This window comes from Ambystoma mexicanum, chromosome 1p (assembly GCF_040938575.1).
Source record: "Ambystoma mexicanum isolate Mex_15411 chromosome 1p, UKY_AmexF1_1, whole genome shotgun sequence".
Taxonomy (NCBI): Eukaryota; Metazoa; Chordata; class Amphibia; order Caudata; family Ambystomatidae; genus Ambystoma; species Ambystoma mexicanum.
In genome coordinates this window covers 66,332,016-66,352,423 of record NC_090921.1, presented here as the reverse complement: position 1 = coordinate 66,352,423, position 20,408 = coordinate 66,332,016, and the positions used below count along the sequence as shown (strand labels likewise).

Sequence of the window (20,408 nt, the reverse complement as noted above, 5' to 3'; positions counted from 1 at the left end):
CGCCTATAATAATACCCTGCATACCACTATCCAAATGAGTCCTTTTTTGTGCACTTATGGATTTTATCCCAAACACCTACCAGGGTTTGGCTCTCTAGCCACTAAGATCCCATCTCTGGACGGCGTGATACGGGAACTTCAGGAAGTTCATAGTCTCGCCAAGAAAGCACACCAACTCAGTCAACAATCACAGAAGAGATGGGCAGATAGGAGCAGAGCTTCCAATCCTACATGGGGACCAGGACAACTAGTCTGGTTATCTACTAGATTTCTTCCTAGATGGGTTCATTCCGGAAAATTCTCTCCCTGTTATCTTGGTCCATTTTCCATTCTCCAACAGGTCAACCCGGTTGCCTTCCGACTCAAACTTCCTGACTACCTCAAAAGGGTTCACCCGGTGTTCCACGTCTCTTTGCTCAAGGAGTACAAGGTAGACCCGTTCCATAGACCCATCCACAAGAGTCGAGCCCAGGTACGTTCCATTCCAGAAGAATACGAAGTGGCATACCTAGTGGACTCCAGATACCACAGAGGTCGGCTCCAATACCTGGTTCACTGGAAGGGCTATCCTCTGGAAGAGAGGTCTTGGGAACCAGTAAGCCATGTTCATGCCCCTAGGCTCTTGAGAAAGTTTCATCGCCTTCACCCGGGCAAGCCGGGGGGTACCCCGAGAGGAAAGGGGTATACTGTCAGGACCCAAGATTGGAAACATTGGTATCGCTGGCGGTTCCGCCGGTGATCGGTCTAGTCCTCACTCAACATGGCGCCCATCATGACGCTGAGCTTATATAATCTGGCTCCGCCCACTTTTCAGCGCGTTGTATCTGTTATTTCACTCTCTCTCAACGCTCCGACTTTGGATTATCGCCTTCCTGTGTATACCTCTTAGTCCTCATTTTCCCCTGGTTCCTTCCCTTTATCCATATTCCTTACCTTTCTATTATCTCCGTATTCGCTACAGTTTTTCTCCGCGCCTACGAGTGCAGCTGTTACATCTGTTGCGGTAGCCTTCCGCTTCGCTATTTCTTTCTTGCTCTAAACTTCCACTTACCTTACTTCAACCTGGGACCCCGGCCGCGAGGGTGCTTCTCGCACTGTGTTTCCCGCGTCCGGAAACAGGAGCTTTCTTACTGGACTTGCTATCGGTTGTTCCTTCAACCCTTCTGACAGGTATTTCTTTCTTTTACAAACACGGAAGCGCTGTGCGGGTCGCCGCTGCGTTTCTCAAGCCTTTGTTACTTTTCTACCTTTGTCTACCTTCTCGGCGTAATACCTTCTGGCGAGTTGTTCCTTTCCGTGTCGCCGCAGGGGGTTAGCGCTGCTTCAGACTCCTTGAGACTTTGGTACAGTAGCCCTTTCTAATTACTGTTTTCCTTTTCCCTTTTCGATACTTTCCTTTTCTACCCTTATCTCAGGGTCAGCTACCCCTTTACTCCGTACCTTGCCTTTTTGCCTCTTTGATTCCTGCCTTCAAACACACTATCTACGTCATCACCCCTGACATCTTGAAACTGCAGATTATAGTTCTGAACCATCTAAAGGACCTACCTTCCGAACCATCTAAAGGACCTACCTTCCGAACCCATCTATGGACTAGGGTTTTTTCCGCCTTCGAGCTTTTTCCCTAGAACTGAGGCTGGCCCCCTGGGGTTCCCCGGTGATAGGTCCACTCTTCTGTCACGGTGGCCTCCGGAGGGGCCAGACCTTATCTTCACGAAAAGAAGGCCAGAACACAGAAAAGCAGGGTTCCAAGGACTAAGGAGAAGCCAGGCAAGTTTGAGACCGATCCTTGTGTACGTACATCGGAGGAGTCAGGTGAGGAGAAAGGGGAGTTGGACTCAGATCTGGACACATGGCTTGGGACATGGTAAACGTCAGAAAAATGGCGGGGGAGAAATTCGGGTGGTGGGGGATAGCAGAGAGTGAAATGGGAGACTCTAATCTGACACCAACTCCAACTTAATAGCATGGCAAGATCGCAAGGAGATCTGTGATAATTTCATGAGGTTGGTTCTCTTTTTTTGCCAAGGACAACTACTGCACATATCGTGGGAGATCAATGAATCAATGTTAAGAGGCATTAAGAAAGGGAATTTTGCAACTTATGTGAAGAATAACTGTAGGTGGAGGATGTTGTCATCTCTACATATAGGCTTTATTTAACATCTGCTGCTGATCGAGCAAAGATAGATGGAACAAATAGAGAACCACCGGCTATTAATGGCCACCACATCTTCAGGTGCGATCACAGAGCAAGTTCTCAAAGACCCTCCTAAGCCAACAGAAATTGACACTATTCAATAGACCTCACATTATCACCAGACATGGAACCCCATGACACATTGTCAGTAGTTTTGAAATAAGTTGTCTCATCATTTGATAATGGCCGCAGTGCATGCACTTGCATGTGTAAAGAGAATAGTAACCCAAAACCAGTGCAGTCAAAATAATCCAAGAGACCAAATAATCACTGCACCATTTTGCAAGAGAAAACAAGGTTTATTAAATGCAAAAGTCTCAGATGGTCCTGTAGAAGCAAACTTGCAAAATGCTTGTCATGCTCAAAGGGGTTGCAGGTTATATAGCGGAAAACCGCATATCAGCATACATAGGTTACAATGTTATCCCAGCACCCTCATGGGCTACCACCTATAGAACATGCTACTATCCTCCTATATTGCCTGGACCGATTGGCCACACCTTATTTAAACCCATTCCCCTATTCATGTGGCCAACTTCATCGTTATGATTAAATCCAGGTACAGGACTGGCCAATGAGTATATTGATACACTAATAAATTGTGATCGTCACGTGATGTGCACCCCCTCCTATCCAGACACATTCAAAGTAAACTGGTGAGGTGAACTCTGGTTTAATAAGACAGTATGCCTTCTTATTATACCAGCCCATGCAGGCTGCACCCCTGACCGTGTACTGAATTTATTGGCATCACCACTGCTCCTCCTATCTCAAATCACAGAATTTTCCAGACATGGCTCACTCCTTATCTCCTTCATTCCCCAGGTGCCCAGCAATGACGTGACCAGGGCACCGTTCCTAAGTCTGAATTTCAGGGATTTATTTGTTTTTGATAATGCGTCTACTTGTAATTCAAATGGGATGACAGCTCCATGGGTGAGGGCAGTAGTTCTCTAAATCTTTGCATGGCCTATTGGCATCACAAAACCTCATGCCCTATTCTGCTAAATGTGTCCTTCAAAGGGTGCATCCCTACCTGCCCTCCCCACAGCTAGCATTCCGTTCCCACCACTTTCAGGCACTACAGATGGATACAATTACCGTATATCTATGCACCGTGGGTGTCTCTGACTTTGGCTTCTCACATGAGGGACGGGAAAGGGATTTGTCTAGGGACTGAGCTAAATGGAGCCAGAGCTCCACATAAGGGCTTGCTTTGTATTCTGTTCATTGTATTCTGTTCATTGTGCATTAGACCTTAAACTTCAATATGGCGGCATTCCTGCCATGTTAACACGCTGACCTCGCTCTTACCACAGTACCTTTTTGACTCCATCTTTCACCTACTTCAGCACGTTCCTCACACCTCATGGGAAAACATAACTTTGTATACAACTACTAAACACAGGGCCTATAACACTGCTGTATATCGATAGGGCAATGTTATAGGCCCTGTGTTTAGTGGTAGTACACAAAGTTATGTTTTTCAGTGAAGTGCAAGGAAAGAGCAACTGTAACATTAATATATTTGCTGCTCCTTCTGTGTTGCTAGATGTGGGTATCTAATATATGTCAAAACTAACTACAAGGGATACGTCTGCCTTCTTCCATGCATACCTCACCCTGCTCACACTGTGGTATGTGCGTATAGGTTTTTCTCAGCCTGAACCATTTTGCCTGGCTGGGATGCAGTAAGTGCATCCCAACATCTGCCCTGTCCACTGAGGACATGATTGTGCCATTCTCTGACACATTAGCACTCAGGTGAATTCTGGGTTTGAACCACATTCGTTGTACACAGTATGGGTTTTCAATACACCACTAAATGCATTGTGGAACTTGTGGTCTTTGGTCACTTCTATTGAATATGGAAAGTGTGATATGATATTATGTGGCATTTATAGCGCGCCTGTATACAAGTGTTTCTCGGCGCGACAAGACAACGAGTAGGAAACACAGGGAGGACAAAATAACGATCTTACTGGGTCTTGCGCCATTCAGATCATGCAACCCTCACAAGTGCAGAGACAAGGGACTGTAGGGTTGCAGAGACAGACCCTTAAGTGCTGGGGAGCTGGGAGGCACCGCAAGGGCAACTGTACATGCAGGAGCCTGGGCCCGAATTCAGAGGGTGACCAGGCGACCAGTGCGCGGAGCAGTCAGGTGCATCAGCAGGGGAGAGGAAGAGGGAAAGCGGAAGCAAAAAGGAGGGTCTCTGAGTTGCATCCGGAGCCAGAAGTGGTCCTGCTCAAGTTTAAGAGAGGCATGGAGGGCCAGTATGGTAGTGTCGGACTGGACTCAAACATTGTGACATAGAGTCATCTGGTAAAACCTACTAAAATATGTCACTTCTAAGAAGTCAGTGCTCATTGGGGACTTTTAATATAGGGGGCTTGTTTGTGCATGCAACAGTCATCATTAATGTACTGCAAATGAATAACTGTGGAGTTTGACCTCCCCAGTTGACAAATGGACTTTCCTTTTAATTTTGATAACCTCAATGTGTAGTATTTCCACCCTGCAAATATTAGCCTCAGTAATATTCTTAGTAGTCTTATCTGTTTTATGACACGTGTTATTCAAAAAACATCTTTTTGTGGGAATAGTTGCAGTCTTCTGTGCCAAGATAAAATTCAAAATCATTAATTCTCTCCTTTAATTATTTTTTAGACTGGTCAATTCATTGGGCCGCATTATAAGTAATAAAGTGCTGGGAATTGATGTATACGGGCACTTCGCCGGACCGGCCGACTACAGGTTTGCTAGTGGGGCACCTGTGTTAATTCCAGCTAAAAGCTGCAAGTAAGGCAGATGCCCTACCTGCAAAAAAAGCCGCCATTACCGGTAATGACAGCAAATCACCTCATGGAGTCCTATGGGACTCCAGGAATGGGGATTAGCATCCTCACTCTGGCACTCGCAATCCACCGCCGGACCGAGTGCCAGAAACGGTACTAACATACACCACATAGGTGCCTATCTAAAATGATAGCCTAACTGGCAAACATTAACATACCATATTTTCCCATTGACATGTACATTTTATTACTCATATATAGTGAAATTCACACCCAGATCCTATTGAATACATCAAAGAATATGAACTAGCCAGATTTCTCTGTGGATTAAGGATCTGAGTGTGAATTATTGACACTGTTTTGACCTTAGAAAAATCATATTATCAGGACCCACTTATACAGATATGCTTGTGTTGCTTTTTTACTTTTTGTAATTGTTTTATGTGATATGATCATTTTGTTAAGATTGTTGTTATTAAGAATTTCACTATATGTGAGTAATACAATTTAAGTGCATGTCAATGGAAAAATATGGTATGTTATTGTTTGCCAGTTAGGATATCCTTTTAGATATGCACCTATGAGTTGTATCACTTCTTTTTGTATAATATAAGTACTTCTCCATGGAGTAAGAAGCTGTGAACCCCCTACTGTGGATCAAGCCGACTTGAGAATATTGTACTAACATACACCAAACACCAGCTTAAAAACGTCAATACATGCAAACTTACTACTACCTTTTGGATTTAACTTTTCATTTATCCCTGCACACAAAAAAATTTCCATTGGCTCACCCATTTTAATTTTGGTGCATTTCTATTGCTGTAGTGAGACCTTTTTTCTTGCTACAATAGTATTCACTGTGGTGAGTTGCTTATTGGAGAGGAGTTCCCTTTAAATAAAGTTAGTCTAATTTAGTGCTCTATTGCCTGTGGAGTTGAGTAGACTACTCCTGGTGCCTCCCGTGGGATCCTCTTCCTGCATAAATTCCCCATCATGCAGATTACTTCCAAGGACTCGAGCAGTGTGCGATGAGTGGCAGTGTGCTTGCAAGAAAGGACTCATTAGCTCGTTGGATGACTGTAGGTTGAACCCTTAGAAAGCTTGTCTTAAAATCTATACAAAAAAACGTTTTTCTTCGGGGGAAAGAACCCCACCCATGTCTGTACTGTGCATCAGTTACTGTCGCTAATGTACTCAGCGATGGAGAAGTGTTGTGTGAATCCACCACAAGAGAGCTTTAAGTACAATGCAACGAGCCTCTGCATTCCTCACTAAGGGTGAGTACTATATTTTGGAGGTCATTTTCTAGCAGCTCGCAAATTCCATGCCTTGTTTGAGCACTTGGCAGTATACATTGTGGTAATGTTAAGCGCCGTGTATGCATGGCAGCCAGCGTTTACAATGAATTCCTATAGCATGAACAGCCTTTTTGTAGGGTAAAAAGCAGGTGAATTCCATAGGAACCGCATGCACTGCCACAGCATGGAAGTCAGCCGTTGGCCATAACGCATGCTGATTGTGGGTGGCAGGAGCGGTAATTCCACTCCATGCCCCACTCACACTACAAAGCAAGTTTAACATAGCATAGTGATCTAATATAACTTAACCTGTGCTGATCTCGCTAAACAACTGGGCTTGATAGCAAAATATAGCAATCCGCATTCAGTCTGGATCCTGTATTCATTTTGCCAAGAAATGAATCACTTTGTGGTCCGTTTGTTAAAAAAGTAGGAACCCGGGTATCAAACCTGTGTTGCTCCGCAATGTCTTTTTTTCTAAGGCGAGCATGTTGCCCCTGAGCTATCCTCCCAAGACAATGCAATCTACTGGATGCATGTGTGTTAACTTAGAGCCCCAGGCCATCGCCCTAGTTTCAGCAGTTGCCCATCCGATATTTGGCTTTTTGGGTTTGATTAACAGCGAACCGAGAAGTGCAGTTCCTCATACTATGGCTGTGTTCCTCGGATGTATAGGGTTCTCACTTCCTGTTGATTGCATTGTGTCTGTAGCATTGATCTTTGTTCCAGTTTGTAACTTATGTACAGCGCTTAGACTGTTTTATAAATATAACTAGATAAATAGGGGGGGGGGAGAAATAAAATGGGTTGGAGGTTGAGGAGGCATCTGAAAGTTGGCACTGGGGGAGTGAGAGGTTGAGTGAAACTTTTCAAGCATGCCCACAGTTCTAGGAGATTTTCAGGGGGCGGGTAGTGAGGTGTGGGGTTATAATTCAACTTATTTGTGTTGGAGGAGGTCATTAAGATATTTGAATGTATTTGTTTTCATTTCTTTGTGGAATTTCAAATGTGTTGTCACTCTGACCTGTTGCTTTGTTCCAGCAATCACATCCTGGTTTCTGTAATCTGGTCTCAGCGTGATCTCATGGACCGCACTGTTCTTTGTGCACAACCTCATTCTGGAGGGGCTCCTGCTATGTGAAGTGTACTGTATTGACCTGAAGACAATACCTCAGTGTATCAAATTATTTAAGTAAGTAACCAAATGTTACGCCATAAAGTGTGCATGGTGTGTCATTTCATTTATCAAGCACGTGATCGCCGAGAGGTTTCTTGGAGCTGATGCAGGACACAAATGACATCTAGCCCACATGACAACGCACCACTTTGACAGAAAGATTTGTTTTCAGGGCCCGGGAGACTTTCAAATCATTTTCAAATAGTCCAGGCGAACGCTGTCAAAGCATTCCGGAAGGTTGGAGCAACAAAGGAGACATTTCACCTACAAAAAGTAGTGCACAGTTCAGTCTGCAGGGGGTCTGTTTTTGATGGAAGATATTGGTTTGTTGTGTTATTTGACCAATTGGCCTTAGAGGGTGTGTTGAATATACATTCTCCACCTGCTGTCCCAGCCACCCGAGACTCTTCCCCGGGTGGTGCCATTTTTTCAAGAGCCCAGCAGAAGCAACACAAATTTAGACCATACCAATTTAACATTGCTTTCGCCAATTCCACACGAGTAGTAAATAACGTGACCTTGCTCTAGTGGCAATGTGAAGGCAGCTGGTGAAGGGACTGTCTGTTCTCGTTCTGTATTGTCTGGGTAAATACCACAGGGGTGGGGCAGTTTGACTCCCATCAGCCATGACTTAGCCCCTCGCCCTTTCAGTGTCGTGAAATGTAGCACCCTTAGAGTGGGTGTAAATAGAAACTGTTATTGCAGCCCTGCCAGGCAAGAAATGCCACTTGCCCGCTTCACACACCACAGGCGCACAACACACCATTTCTTACTCACTGCTTGACCCACCTTTAGGGATTTGGGGGCGCAGGTAATAGACACTTTTTTGAACTCGCCTCGAAGCAAAAAAGAAGGGGCTACAAAAGCCCTGGTCACAACCCCCCCTCCCCATGGCACCTTTGTCATAGTGGCAACTGATGGCTTGATATGCTGCCGTGAAAAGTTATTAATATAAGCGTGCAAGACCCCTTCATGCATGCGGGAATGAGAAGATGGAATGTGTGTTATTTCCACGGCAACAATATCGGTCGAAAGCAGGTACTTGTGTTCTGGAATAGCCACAGAACTCGTGTTAACAATGAATGCGTATATACAGGCTGTAGCATGTATGCAGGGCACAGATCAGCAGCCATTTTGAAAAGGTTAACCTACCCCAGCATATAGCAGTCTCCAGCCAGGGACAAACGCCCAATCATAGACACAGAAGACAGAGCTGAAGCAACAAGTAGCTCCACATGCCAGCATATGAACACATATCTCGCCTGCATGTGCTTAACGCACTGACCAGTGGCACTCGAGCTTATAAATATACATATCAGCGTGTATGGTTATTGCATGAGATCAATACAGTCCCCAAAACAAGGTAAACATGCAACACAATATAGCATACATACACTGTGAAACACGTGTGTACAGGCGCGTTATAAATGCCATATCAAATCATATCAGGATTAATTGGACACATCAGACCATATGTGTTGCTAGGCAGCAAGCACAGAGCCTCATGCACACACTACAGAATATCAAGCAGTGCTTCATATGTTGTAAAATAAGTGCCCTGCATTCTTCAAATCAGGCAGTCAGGTGACCTCTGCCCCCTCTGAGCGAGGACCCAGTGCACGTGCGCCTGTTGCCCCCGCCCACCCCCCATAGAGGCGTCTCTGCTGGCCTTCACTCACCAGAGGCTAGGGCTGAGTGCATATTCTGAGGGCCTGGAATGTGGACAAACCTGGTATTATTGCTGGATGTTGTACTGTACACAATTTAAACGTCTCGGGAGGATAGCTCAGGGGCAACGTGCGTCTTGGGACCAACACCGGTTCGATCCCTGAGTCCGCGCTTAGAAACCTCTGGGTTTTAAGCGCGTTATAAATATCATATCATAACGCAAGCAGTTTAATTTACAGTGTGTTTCTTCATACAAACTCTGCTTCAGTGAGGCAAAATTCAAGCTCTTATTTTTTTTCTTTTTTTCCAGTGATGAAAGGATTTTGCCATGGAAAGAAGACACGCCCACGAGTCCAACGTGACAGAGTTTGTACTGCTGGGATTCCCCACCTCGCCCGGATTTCAGTATGTGCTTTTCTTCTTCTTTTTAGTTGCCTACCTGGTGACACTGGTGGAAAACTTGATTATCATCATTGTCATTCGCCTCAACGCCGGTCTCCAGAGGCCCATGTACCACTTCCTAGCCAGCCTCTCGGTCCTGGAGATCTGCTATGTGACAGTAACGATTCCCAACCTGTTGGCCAATTTCCTGAGAGAGGACAAGACCATCACCTTCCGCTCATGCATGGCTCAGCTCTATATCTTCATCTCCTTGGCTTGCACCGAATGCATCCTCCTGGCAGTCATGGCGTTTGACCGGTGCGTCGCCATATGCAACCCCCTCCGCTATCCGTCCATCATGAGCATCACGCTCTGCCTTCGCCTGTCAGCCGGATCGTTTATTGGCGGCTTCTCCATCGCCTTGATCAAGGTTGCCTTCATATCCAGCTTAACCTTCTGTGGACCCAATGTTCTGAACCATTTCTTCTGCGACATCTCCCCGATACTGAACCTGTCCTGTACGGACATGTCCGTTGCGGAGCTTGTGGACTTCATTCTGGCCATCGCTGTGATCCTGATTCCTCTCCTCCTGATCATCATCTCATATTTCATGATCATTATTGCGGTCCTGAGAATCCCTGAGCCTGGGGGTCGCTGGAAAGCCTTCTCCACCTGTGCCTCCCACCTCACTGTAGTCATTATCTTCTACGCAACCACTCTGTTCATCTACGCCCGTCCGAGGAAGTTGTCATCGTCAGAGAGTGGGAAACTGGTGTGCGTCCTGTACTCAGTCATCACCCCGCTGCTGAATCCATTGATTTACTGTCTGAGGAACAATGAGATGAAGCAAGCGCTAAAGAAAACAAAGCAGATGACGGGAGCCGAGGGGTTCTAAAAGCGACTCAGAATTGAAATGATTGACCCCTTCCTCAAAGCAATCAGTTTTAAACCTTGCAATGCATAGATGTCCTGCAAGACATAGTTCCAGCTCAGGGATCAACTGTAGATCACCTAAGGTTCAAGTTTTCCCTGGAGCGGGGACTAGAACCTTGGACTCGCTAGATGTTCGGGACTTCAAGTCCCATGAACCTTAGCCAGCATAGCCAATGGTAAGGGATAATGGGATTTGTAGTTCAAAACATCTGGAGAGCCACAGATTGCAGACCTATGCTCCTGGGCCAATGTTTCTATTCTATGTGATGGGAAGTGCCTTGCCTTTGGTGTCCTTTTTACTCAGTCTCATATTTGTTATTTTAAGAATATCGTAGTTCAGGAAAATCATGCATAAGCATGACTCTCTGTCTAGGACCCTGGGGCACCGTCTCCGCTGGTAAGTATTTACAAGGAAGGAGGATGTTTTAATGGTGCCAGACATCCAATAACAGAACAAAAGAAGATATCCCCACCCAACAATGATGGTCACAGCCATAAATATACTATGCTTGTGTTCCCCTGCCCCCCCCCAGGTGTTATGTACGTTGTACAGGTGGGAGAGTGGTATGCTGAAATGTAGCTCATTATGACCCATCTGGGCAACCATGAACTGTGCCTTCCATTGAGGATTTATGGTGTCATATCAAATCTACTAAAACTAATATGGACAAAAGCTCAAAAGGGGAAGACACAGATGTTTTTGACTGTACATTGTGGTTTAATAAGTCTATTTCACAGTCATGTATCATGGAATGTCATGTTAGCTGGTATGCAATGAGAGCAGAGTATTCTTGCATGAGCTTTGCAAGTAGAAGCCTTGGGTCCAGGTGCATGCATCTATCCGCTGCCAGTGCTAGGTCTCAAGGCTGCCCCACAGGGAGGCGTATCCATGGCTAGGATGCACTCCTGTTCCATGATGCACTTGATGCACGTGTAGAAGTGCATGCATGGATTTCCTGTACTGTGACTGTATACTCTACCTCACCGCCCGAATTACCACCCCCCAACCAACCTCATGTATCTTCCCACTTTCCTCCTCCTCTTGCCCCCTTTTTGCCTCCCCACATCTGTCTCTCCCTGCACTCAATGCACTTTGGAGCAGCCTGTTTTTACAAAACAAAAACAAAATAAAAAAAAACACAGATTTACTCTCCAAAAACAGAGCTTTGAAAACCTTACAATTTTGGTGAGGACTTTGGGAAAAGTATGCATTGATATATGAGAGTCCTAATAAATAACATGTGTTGAAACCTCTACAAGGTTGCTCCCTGCCTTTCTCATGAAACCTCTACAATGCTACTCCCTGCCTTTCTCATGAAACCTCTACAATGCTACTCCCTGCCTTTCTCATGAAACCTCTACAATGCTACTCCCTGCCTTTCTCATGAAACCTCTGCAATGTTACTCCCTGCCTTTCTCATGAAACCTCTACAATGCTACTCCCTGCCTTTCTCATGAAACCTCTACAATGCTACTCCCTGCCTTTCTCATGAAACCTCTAGAATGCTACTCCCTGCCTTTCTCATGAAACCTCTAGAATGCTACTCCCTGCCTTTCTCATGAAACCTCTACAATGCTACTCCCTGCCTTTCTCATGAAACCTCTACAATGCTACTCCCTGCCTTTCTCATGAAACCTCTACAATGCTACTCCCTGCCTTTCTCATGAAACCTCTAGAATGCTACTCCCTGCCTTTCTCATGAAACCTCTACAATGCTACTCCCTGCCTTTCTCATGAAACCTCTGAAATGTTACTCCATGCCTTTCTCATGAAACCTCTGCAATGTTACTCCCTGCCTTTCTCATGAAACCTCTACAATGCTACTCCCTGCCTTTCTCATGAAACCTCTACAATGCTACTCCCTGCCTTTCTCATGAAACCTCTAGAATGCTACTCCCTGCCTTTCTCATGAAACCTCTACAATGCTACTCCCTGCCTTTCTCATGAAACCTCTGAAATGTTACTCCATGCCTTTCTCATGAAACCTCTGCAATGTTACTCCCTGCCTTTCTCATGAAACCTCTGCAATGTTACTCCCTGCCTTTCTCATGAAACCTCTGCAATGTTACTCCATGCCTTTCTCATGAAACCTCTGCAATGTTACTCCCTGCCTTTCTCATGAAACCTCTACAATGTTACTCCCTGCCTTCTCATGAAACCTCTACAATGCTATCCCTGCCTTTCTCATGAAACCGCTACAATGCTATCCCTGCCTTTCTCATGAAACCTCTACAATGCTACTCCCTACCTTTCTCATGAAACCTCTGCAATGTTATTCCCTGCCTTTCTCATGAAACCTCTGCAATGTTACTCCCTGCCTTTCTCATGAAACCTCTACAATGCTATCCCTGCCTTTCTAATGAAACCGCTACAATGCTATCCCTGCCTTTCTCATGAAACCTCTACAATGCTACTCCCTACCTTTCTCATGAAACCTCTGCAATGCTACTACCTGCCTTTCTCATGAAACCTCTGCAATGTTGCTCCCTGCCTTTCTCATGAAACCTCTACAATGTTACTCCCCGCCTTTCTCATGAAACCTCTACAATGCTATCCCTGCCTTCCTCATGAAAACTCTACAATGCTACTCCCTGCTTTCTCATGAAACCTCTGCAATGTTACTCGCTGCCTTTCTCATGAAACCTCTTCAATGCTACTCCCTGCCTTTCTCATGAAACCTCTGCAATGTTACTCGCTGCCTTTCTCATGAAACCTCTTCAATGCTACTCCCTGCCTTTCTCATGAAACCTCTACCATGTTACTCCCTGCCTTTCTCATGAAACCTCTACAATGCTACTCCCTGCCTTTCTCAAATAAATCGCCTGTAATTCAGAATTCTTAGCACTTGGCCAAACAATTGACTTTGTTCATCGATTGCAAAAGTGTTTCTGACACCTCTCTGTTCAAACAACATAGAATATAGTTCTAGGTAAATTATGTCATGGGGCTGCTGTGGTTCCCTAGTTGTCTAGAATGTTCTGGTTACCGCCAGTCAACCCAAAAAGGTGTTTACCAGAGTCTACGAGGTGGGTGACTCCCTCTCAATAAGCACCTTGTGGCCAATGCTGATTTTGACTTTTATGGACATCATTGATTCACTCTTTCTCAACTCTAATGCTGGACTTCCTTTGCATCTTGTACTCATGGTGGCCCTGATTCATACTGTTCCCATCTTCATCTTGTATCCTGGCTTTCAACATTATGTGTTACTACTGACTTCTGCAATTGTATTCGCTCTCCCCTCTTGCTTCTCCACTCCTTTTGTCTGCTTACTCTCTGTTCTCTCCTCCTCTCCCTTTTCCTATCTCCTCCCCTTACTTTTTTCTATGCAATTACTCTATCAGAATTGTCCCTGGACCTAGTATGATAGCAACCTCGTCTGTCTCCTCCCCCTCCTCTTACTTGTTTCTCCCTCCGGCCCCCCAGGCACTATCTGAAATGTCATCAGGCCGAGTACGATAAATCATTTCACATCCTTACTGTTCATGGCCTGAAACAATGTCATTGGATTTTCCCTTGTTCCCTCCCTTGCCTTGAAGCACTTTGAAACACATTGTGTATTGGCGCTATATAAATAAACTATCATATCATATCACCTTATTTGTTCTCCGCAGTCTGTACTTTCCTCTCAGCAACTTTGTGTCCAAGGTTAATCAGAGGACTTTGTTCCATCTGGTGTTTAGATGCCTTGATGGTCAGCTTGGCTCTCTCAAAGCACAGCACCATCTTTTGGGGGCGACTCCACTCCAGCAATCTATAGAGCACCTCATTGTACTTCAAGAAACACGTCACTCTGGTGGAAATGCTGGTAAGACCTTTATTCAGCATACATCTTGGCTGCAGCTCCCATCCTCCCTTTTTCCCTTCAAACGCCACCAATTCTAACATCAACACTCTAAAGCATCCCAGCTCCTGTAGTGACCAAGGACAGTGTTCCACTTAGAATCTGGTTTCATCACTAATACTCAATATCCATATGAACTAGGCACAAATCACATATTTACAATATAACACACCTCCTTCCCTTGGGCGGAAAGAGGAGGCATGTTCAGAAGAATGTTGCACAAACAGTTCTTTGCACAACTAAACTATTTACAATGTAGAAATGTGCAGGAAAAAGCATATTCAAAAAAAATTGGGGCGGGTTACATTTCTACCACACATTCTTTGTTCCAAACGTCTTCTCCCTCCAACCGAACTGCACTACCAACATCATCACTCACTCTCCTGACATGGTGTTGAGCTTCCGACCATGCATCAACTCAAATGTCGTAAGGGGTGTTCCTGTACAGAAATACTCTCCAACTCATTTCCTTCTTCCAATAAATCTATGTGAGCGCTGCGCCTCCCATAATGTCGACTATTAAATTGCTGACTCCCATATGGCGTGGCGCAGTGATCACACAGATCACTGTGCCCTGCATCCCCGTACCTGCCTCATCCCTATCCACTTACCTTTTTGGGGGTACACAGTGAAGTGTGCCACCGTCTCTCTTCCATCCCCGCATTGTGAGTTCCTCCCACTTGGGTGGGTCGATACTAACACCACAGGGTCCTTTTAAAATCTTTTATTTATAACTTCTTATACCCTGCTTACCACTATGGTAAGCGGGGGACAGCCCTGCAACTCCCGACTCCTGGTACTGAGCCCAAGAGGAGCAGGGAATACCCCTGCAATCCCTGCTCTGCTTGGGCTTAGAAATGGGAGTCAACATTTTGTGCACCCCTAAAGGCACGGTAACTGCGTGGACAAAGTAGTGGAATCAAAATTTGTATGGGATTCCCTTCCAATCACAACCACCTTGCATAGCCATACATATCCCATCCATGAGCGTGCTAGTAAATCTTTCCACACACCCATTGCTTTGCGGCTGATAAAGCACTGTTCTTTTGTGTTTTACCCCATTCTTTATCAACTAATCACAAAATTCACCTGAAACAAATTGGTGACCATTATCCGACACAATCACAGCTGGCCAACCTTCCCTCCAAAATATATTTTCTAGAAAGGCTATCACATTCCTAGAGGTAATGTCTCTAACTATTCCAACCTCAGGCCACTTCGTGAGCATATCCAACCCCAATATGACATATGCAATCTGAGCACCACGGAAGTACAGGTGTCCCAACAAATCTGTAGCTGTGGTATCCCACACCATCTCGGAATATCCAGTACAACCATGGGGGGTACCCTCATACCCAACTTTGTCGCTATCTTTACATGAATCACACTTTTTTTTATCCTTACCTCAATGAATCTGTCCATACCTGGCCACCAGAAATCCAATCTTATGAGTACTTTCATCCGCTGATTCCCACATGAGACCATTGGCCAAGGTCAACAACTCTCTCAGACATGCCCCCCGGCACCACCATCCGCTGACTTCTTCCAAATAGCATGTCATCAATAACACACAATTCTTTCTTCTCTCTCTTGTACTCCTTTAATTTTTCTCCCGCACCTTCTTCCATATTGCCCCTCCATCTCATAGAGCTATTCCTCTTAGCCTCCTGATAATTATTATCCTCCACACACGCTGCCAACCACTCATCCTCCTGGAGGGACTCCTCAACCATAAAAATTCTGTTGATCTTTTCATCTCCCAAAACGTCGACATCATCACTCCATATCACTGGTTTCCTGGACAAGGCATCTGCCACTATGTTGTCCTGGACACTCCACCCAAACCCTTCTTGTTAAAAATCACCACAAGCGGTTTATTATCCGTGTGGACCACACATTTTCTGGCAAATAAATATAATCTACATTTTAGAATAACTCACATGATGGCCAACGCGTCTTGTTCGAGAACAGAGTATCGACCTTCAACCTCCTTAAGGGACCTGGAGGCATACGCCACCGTATATTGCCTCCCTCCTTTCTCTTGCATCAACACACTTCCAAGGCCACACTCTGATGCATCCATATACACAATGGTTTTGGCTTCCTCCCTAAAACCCTGCAGAATTGGAGCTTTTGTTATGTCCTCCTTTATCAATTAAAATTCTCTATCACACTCTTCACTCCACTCAGACACAACCCCATGGCCTCCACGGTGCTCTCTTTTGGCTGCACACACTCACCTGAAATACTGCAACCCAGATAGTCCACTAGCTTCTTCCTGAATTTCCACTTCTCTAAGGGCAAGGTTAAACCTGCTTCTCTGGTCTTCTTAACACAGCTTTGAGCCTAACATCATGCTGCTCGATCTCCTCCCCCACACCAAGATGTTGTCTTGGTAAAACCTGACACCACTCATTCCCCGAAGAATATTGTGCGTTGCCCCCTGAAAAATACTGGACGCTGAGATAAGGCCTAATGGCATCCAGAAACACTTGAACAGACCCAGGTGTGTTATAAACGGGAGAATATCATACAATGCAGGGTGCATTTTTACCTGGTGTTATGCAGATCGTCAATCCAACAAGGAAAATATTTTGGAACCACTATACTCATGGAGTTTAGGTAGGGGAAATCTCTCTGTGATAACATTTCTATTAACTTCCCTAAGATCTATACATAAAAGAATCAACCCATTAGACTTCCTAACGATAACGATGGGGCTGACCCACTCTGAAGCTTCTTCCTTTTCAATTATACCATCTATTAACATTTTCTCAATTTCTTTTCAACCTCTTTTTTATATGCAAAAGGTACAGGCCTGACTTTCGTAGCAAACAGAATTGCATTCCTTCTTAATTTTATCTTATGGATAAACTTGTTTAAACATCCTACACCATCCTGAAAAACTTTGGGAGCCCACTTCTCTATTTCACTCTTATTGCATTGTTTGTTTTTTTCCCATCACCACTCACTTCCCTTTGTGAGGGATTAACAATGATATTACATTTATTGTACACCTGCTCATCACGATTGGGATCGAATATTATCCCTAGGCTCCCTTGACAGGTCCCAGAGAGCAAATTTCCTCCCACATCTGTTTCATACACTTTGGACTTAACCACTTTCTTTTTAAAGGATATCCCGGCATCAAGTTCTCCAATAATAAAAATGGGATTCTATCCATAAGCGTTCGCTTTGACTTTGGCTTCTTTCAATGTGCAGTTTTTTAAACAATCTTGTCAAGATTTCTTACGGGCCAGCGTGTAATCTGCTCCACTATCCACTAACATTCTCCATAACAGCTCCATTTATTCCAATAACCACCCTCGGTTTCTTGACCTTTACTTCACCAGTAGCATTAACATCATCTATTAATTGCATAATATTGAAAGCTTCACACAATTCAACACCATCTTCCTACCCATCAACCCCAATGTTCCCCACTGCAAAATCTACAACACTTATTTTTATTTGGCATTTATAAAGCATACCAAACCCGGGGGCATCTGGGTGCTGGTTACAAGAAGGCTTAGTTTCAGCAAGGTAATAATCATCAGCCATAACAGTCATAGATACAGATCAGGTTCTGAGCAATGAATGGCCTGGGTAGTACATGAGATACAGCAAGGTTACAGTCGTTGTTAGTACAATAAGTTGCAGGAAGACTGTAGGAATTATTGGCAAGTTGTAGAGAGTCATAATTCGAGCTGCAATGTTTTATGTTTGTGTTTGTGGGGACTTGGGGGTGGCACGATAAGGTGTTAAGTTCGTTTGGGGTTTTTGATGTCTTCAGAGAAGAGCCAGGGTTTGTGTCCCTTGTGAAAGGACCAATAGGATTCATCTGAGCTTAAATCCTCTCACCAGATTGTACGAAATGTAATGTTATGCTTTATACTCACATGTGCCTTATCCTGCAACCAAGTTTTTATGTAATCTTACTTTCCTGTTCTCTGTTGCGCCTTGTTACTTTTGGGTTCTGCGCGCTTTACTAAATAAATAAACAAACAAACAAACATAAAGTCAGAGAGAGGGCATTCCAAGATTTGGCAGCGATCACCGGGAAGCTGTTTCCCCACTGATTTCTGGCACCTATATCTAGGGGTGACGAGTAAGTGTGAGTAGGCATCCCGGTTGGGCCTGGCTGATTGGACCTTAGAGAACTTTTTGGGCAAATAGGTGGGGGCATTGTTTGAGATGCATTTGTGGGTCAGTGCATGTTACGTCTGGCTGCAGATATGTTGCCTTTTTTGGAGATTTTCAGGGCTGCTATTATGCGTTAATTTGAATGATTTGCAGTTTGTTGGTGCCTGCAAAGAGGGAGTTGCAGTAGTCAATCCTTGATGGTATGAGGGCTCTTATGTAGGTCGTACAGCTGTCGGTAGATAGGAACTGTCTGCAGGCATTGATCAGTTTTGCAGTGTGTGCTGCTACTGATGCTATGTAGTTAACATGTCTGGTTAATTATAGAGTGGAGTTTAGATATACTCCTAATGTCTTTACCTCTTTGGAGACTGTGATGGAGTTCCCATCGATGGAGAAGGATTTGCATGCAGTATTGAGTGAGTTTAGCTGAGATTGAGTGCCAATGAGGAGTAGTTTCGTTTTTTCGTCATTAAAGCATAGGCCGTGTTGTGCCATCCAGGCCTGGATGGTGAGGTATAGTTTGTTGAGAGTATTGGAGTCTGAGTTGTAGTTTCTGGATATGGGTAGGAAGATTTTGGTGTTTTCCGTGTAGTTGGTGTAAGTGACAAACAGGGCATCCATGAGGCCAAAAGGGGGTTTAGTGAAGATATTATACAAGGTCAGTGAAACACAGGAGCCTTGTGGCACTCCACAGGTAACTGGGAAAGGCGGGGCTGCCGCTGAGACGGCGAATACTTTCATTGTGCGGTTGGAGAGGAAGGACTCTATCCAAGTAGTGGATTTGGGCGAGAAGTGGGCAATCGAGGAGAGGTGTTGGCAAAGGATATTATGATCAACTAGATCAGAGGCTGCTGAGAGGTCCAGGAAGAGGAGGATGGCCATATTGTCTTGGTCTTTGATTTTGTCCATCTGTATTTTTAAGTCCAGTAGGGCGGTTTCTGTGCCATGGCCAGGGCGGAAGCCTGATTGTCTGATACCAAGGAGATTGTGGGTTTCGAAGTAGTTCTGAATTTGCAGATAGGCTGCTCTATCGAGTATTTGAAGGAGGAAGGGTACAGTTGTGATGGAGCGGTCATTTGTGGGAATGTTGAAACTAGGGTGGGTTTTCTGAGGAGGGGGTGTACTCAGGCTTCTTTTAGATTTTCAGGGACGATGCCAGTTGAAAAGAGGTTGTTAATAAGTGTCAAGATGAATGGGGCAAGCTCGTAGTCGCAGTCCTTTATGAGGGTAGCCGGGCAAATGTCTCCTTGACATTTGGTGGTTTCGAGAGCTGTGATCAAGGAGAATTTGAACCGGAGGGTGGGGAGGTGGAGAGATACTGGTCTGAGGGTTGGTCTATGGGCTGGTCACGTGGCGGGAGTCTATTTTGTTGTTTGAAATAATCTGGTTTGTAGTAGGGAGATTTTGTTGAGGAGTGCATTTTGGATGTTCTTACACCAGTTGAGATCTTTGACGGCATTGGTAGGTGGGGGAGTTGGAGTTTTAAGCTTGCATAGGTTAGTGAAGAACTCTCTTGTGCCTGAGATAGCTTCTTCGATTTTCCTGTTGTAAATGTCACTTTATGTTTCACGGATAGCTTGTTTGTTCTTTCTGGAGGGGGCTGTGAAGTGCTGTTTTTTCTCGGTGGAAGGTGATTTTATCCAGGCAGTCTCTGCTGCTCTTTCGGTGGAGCATAGGGTTTTGAGAGTGGGGGTGTACCATATATTGAGGTGGGCAGTTGGTTTGCGCTTGTGTAGGCTTAGAGACACTATTTTGTTGATAGCTTTGAGGAGGGTTTGGTTCTAACATTCGACCAAGGTAGTGGGGTCTGTGTGTGCTTATGTGTGATCTGTTAGTTGATTTGGTAGAGGTAGTATGTTTGCCTTCCTCGTGAGTTTCTCAAGAGGAAGGCCAGGGCTGGTTGGTGTGCGACCTCCAAGGGCACTGTCTCAGAGATGTTGAAGGTTATGATGTTGTGGTCTG

At 44.9% G+C, this 20,408-nt stretch overlaps 1 protein-coding gene across 1 annotated transcript; it reads left to right on the top strand.

The window, feature by feature from the left end:
• The first annotated feature begins 9,472 nt into the window (after nucleotides 1-9,472).
• Nucleotides 9,473-10,420, top strand: LOC138447941 (olfactory receptor 226-like). The gene has a single exon (XM_069604474.1). It carries the CDS (start codon nucleotides 9,473-9,475, stop codon nucleotides 10,418-10,420), a length of 948 nt encoding a protein of 315 aa, XP_069460575.1.
• Nucleotides 10,421-20,408: the final 9,988 nt, after the last annotated feature.

Bases quoted from the DNA above. Each gene is read 5' to 3' on its own strand.
- LOC138447941 (XM_069604474.1), top strand. From the start codon at position 9,473: ATGGAAAGAAGACACGCCCACGAGTCCAACGTGACAGAGTTTGTACTG.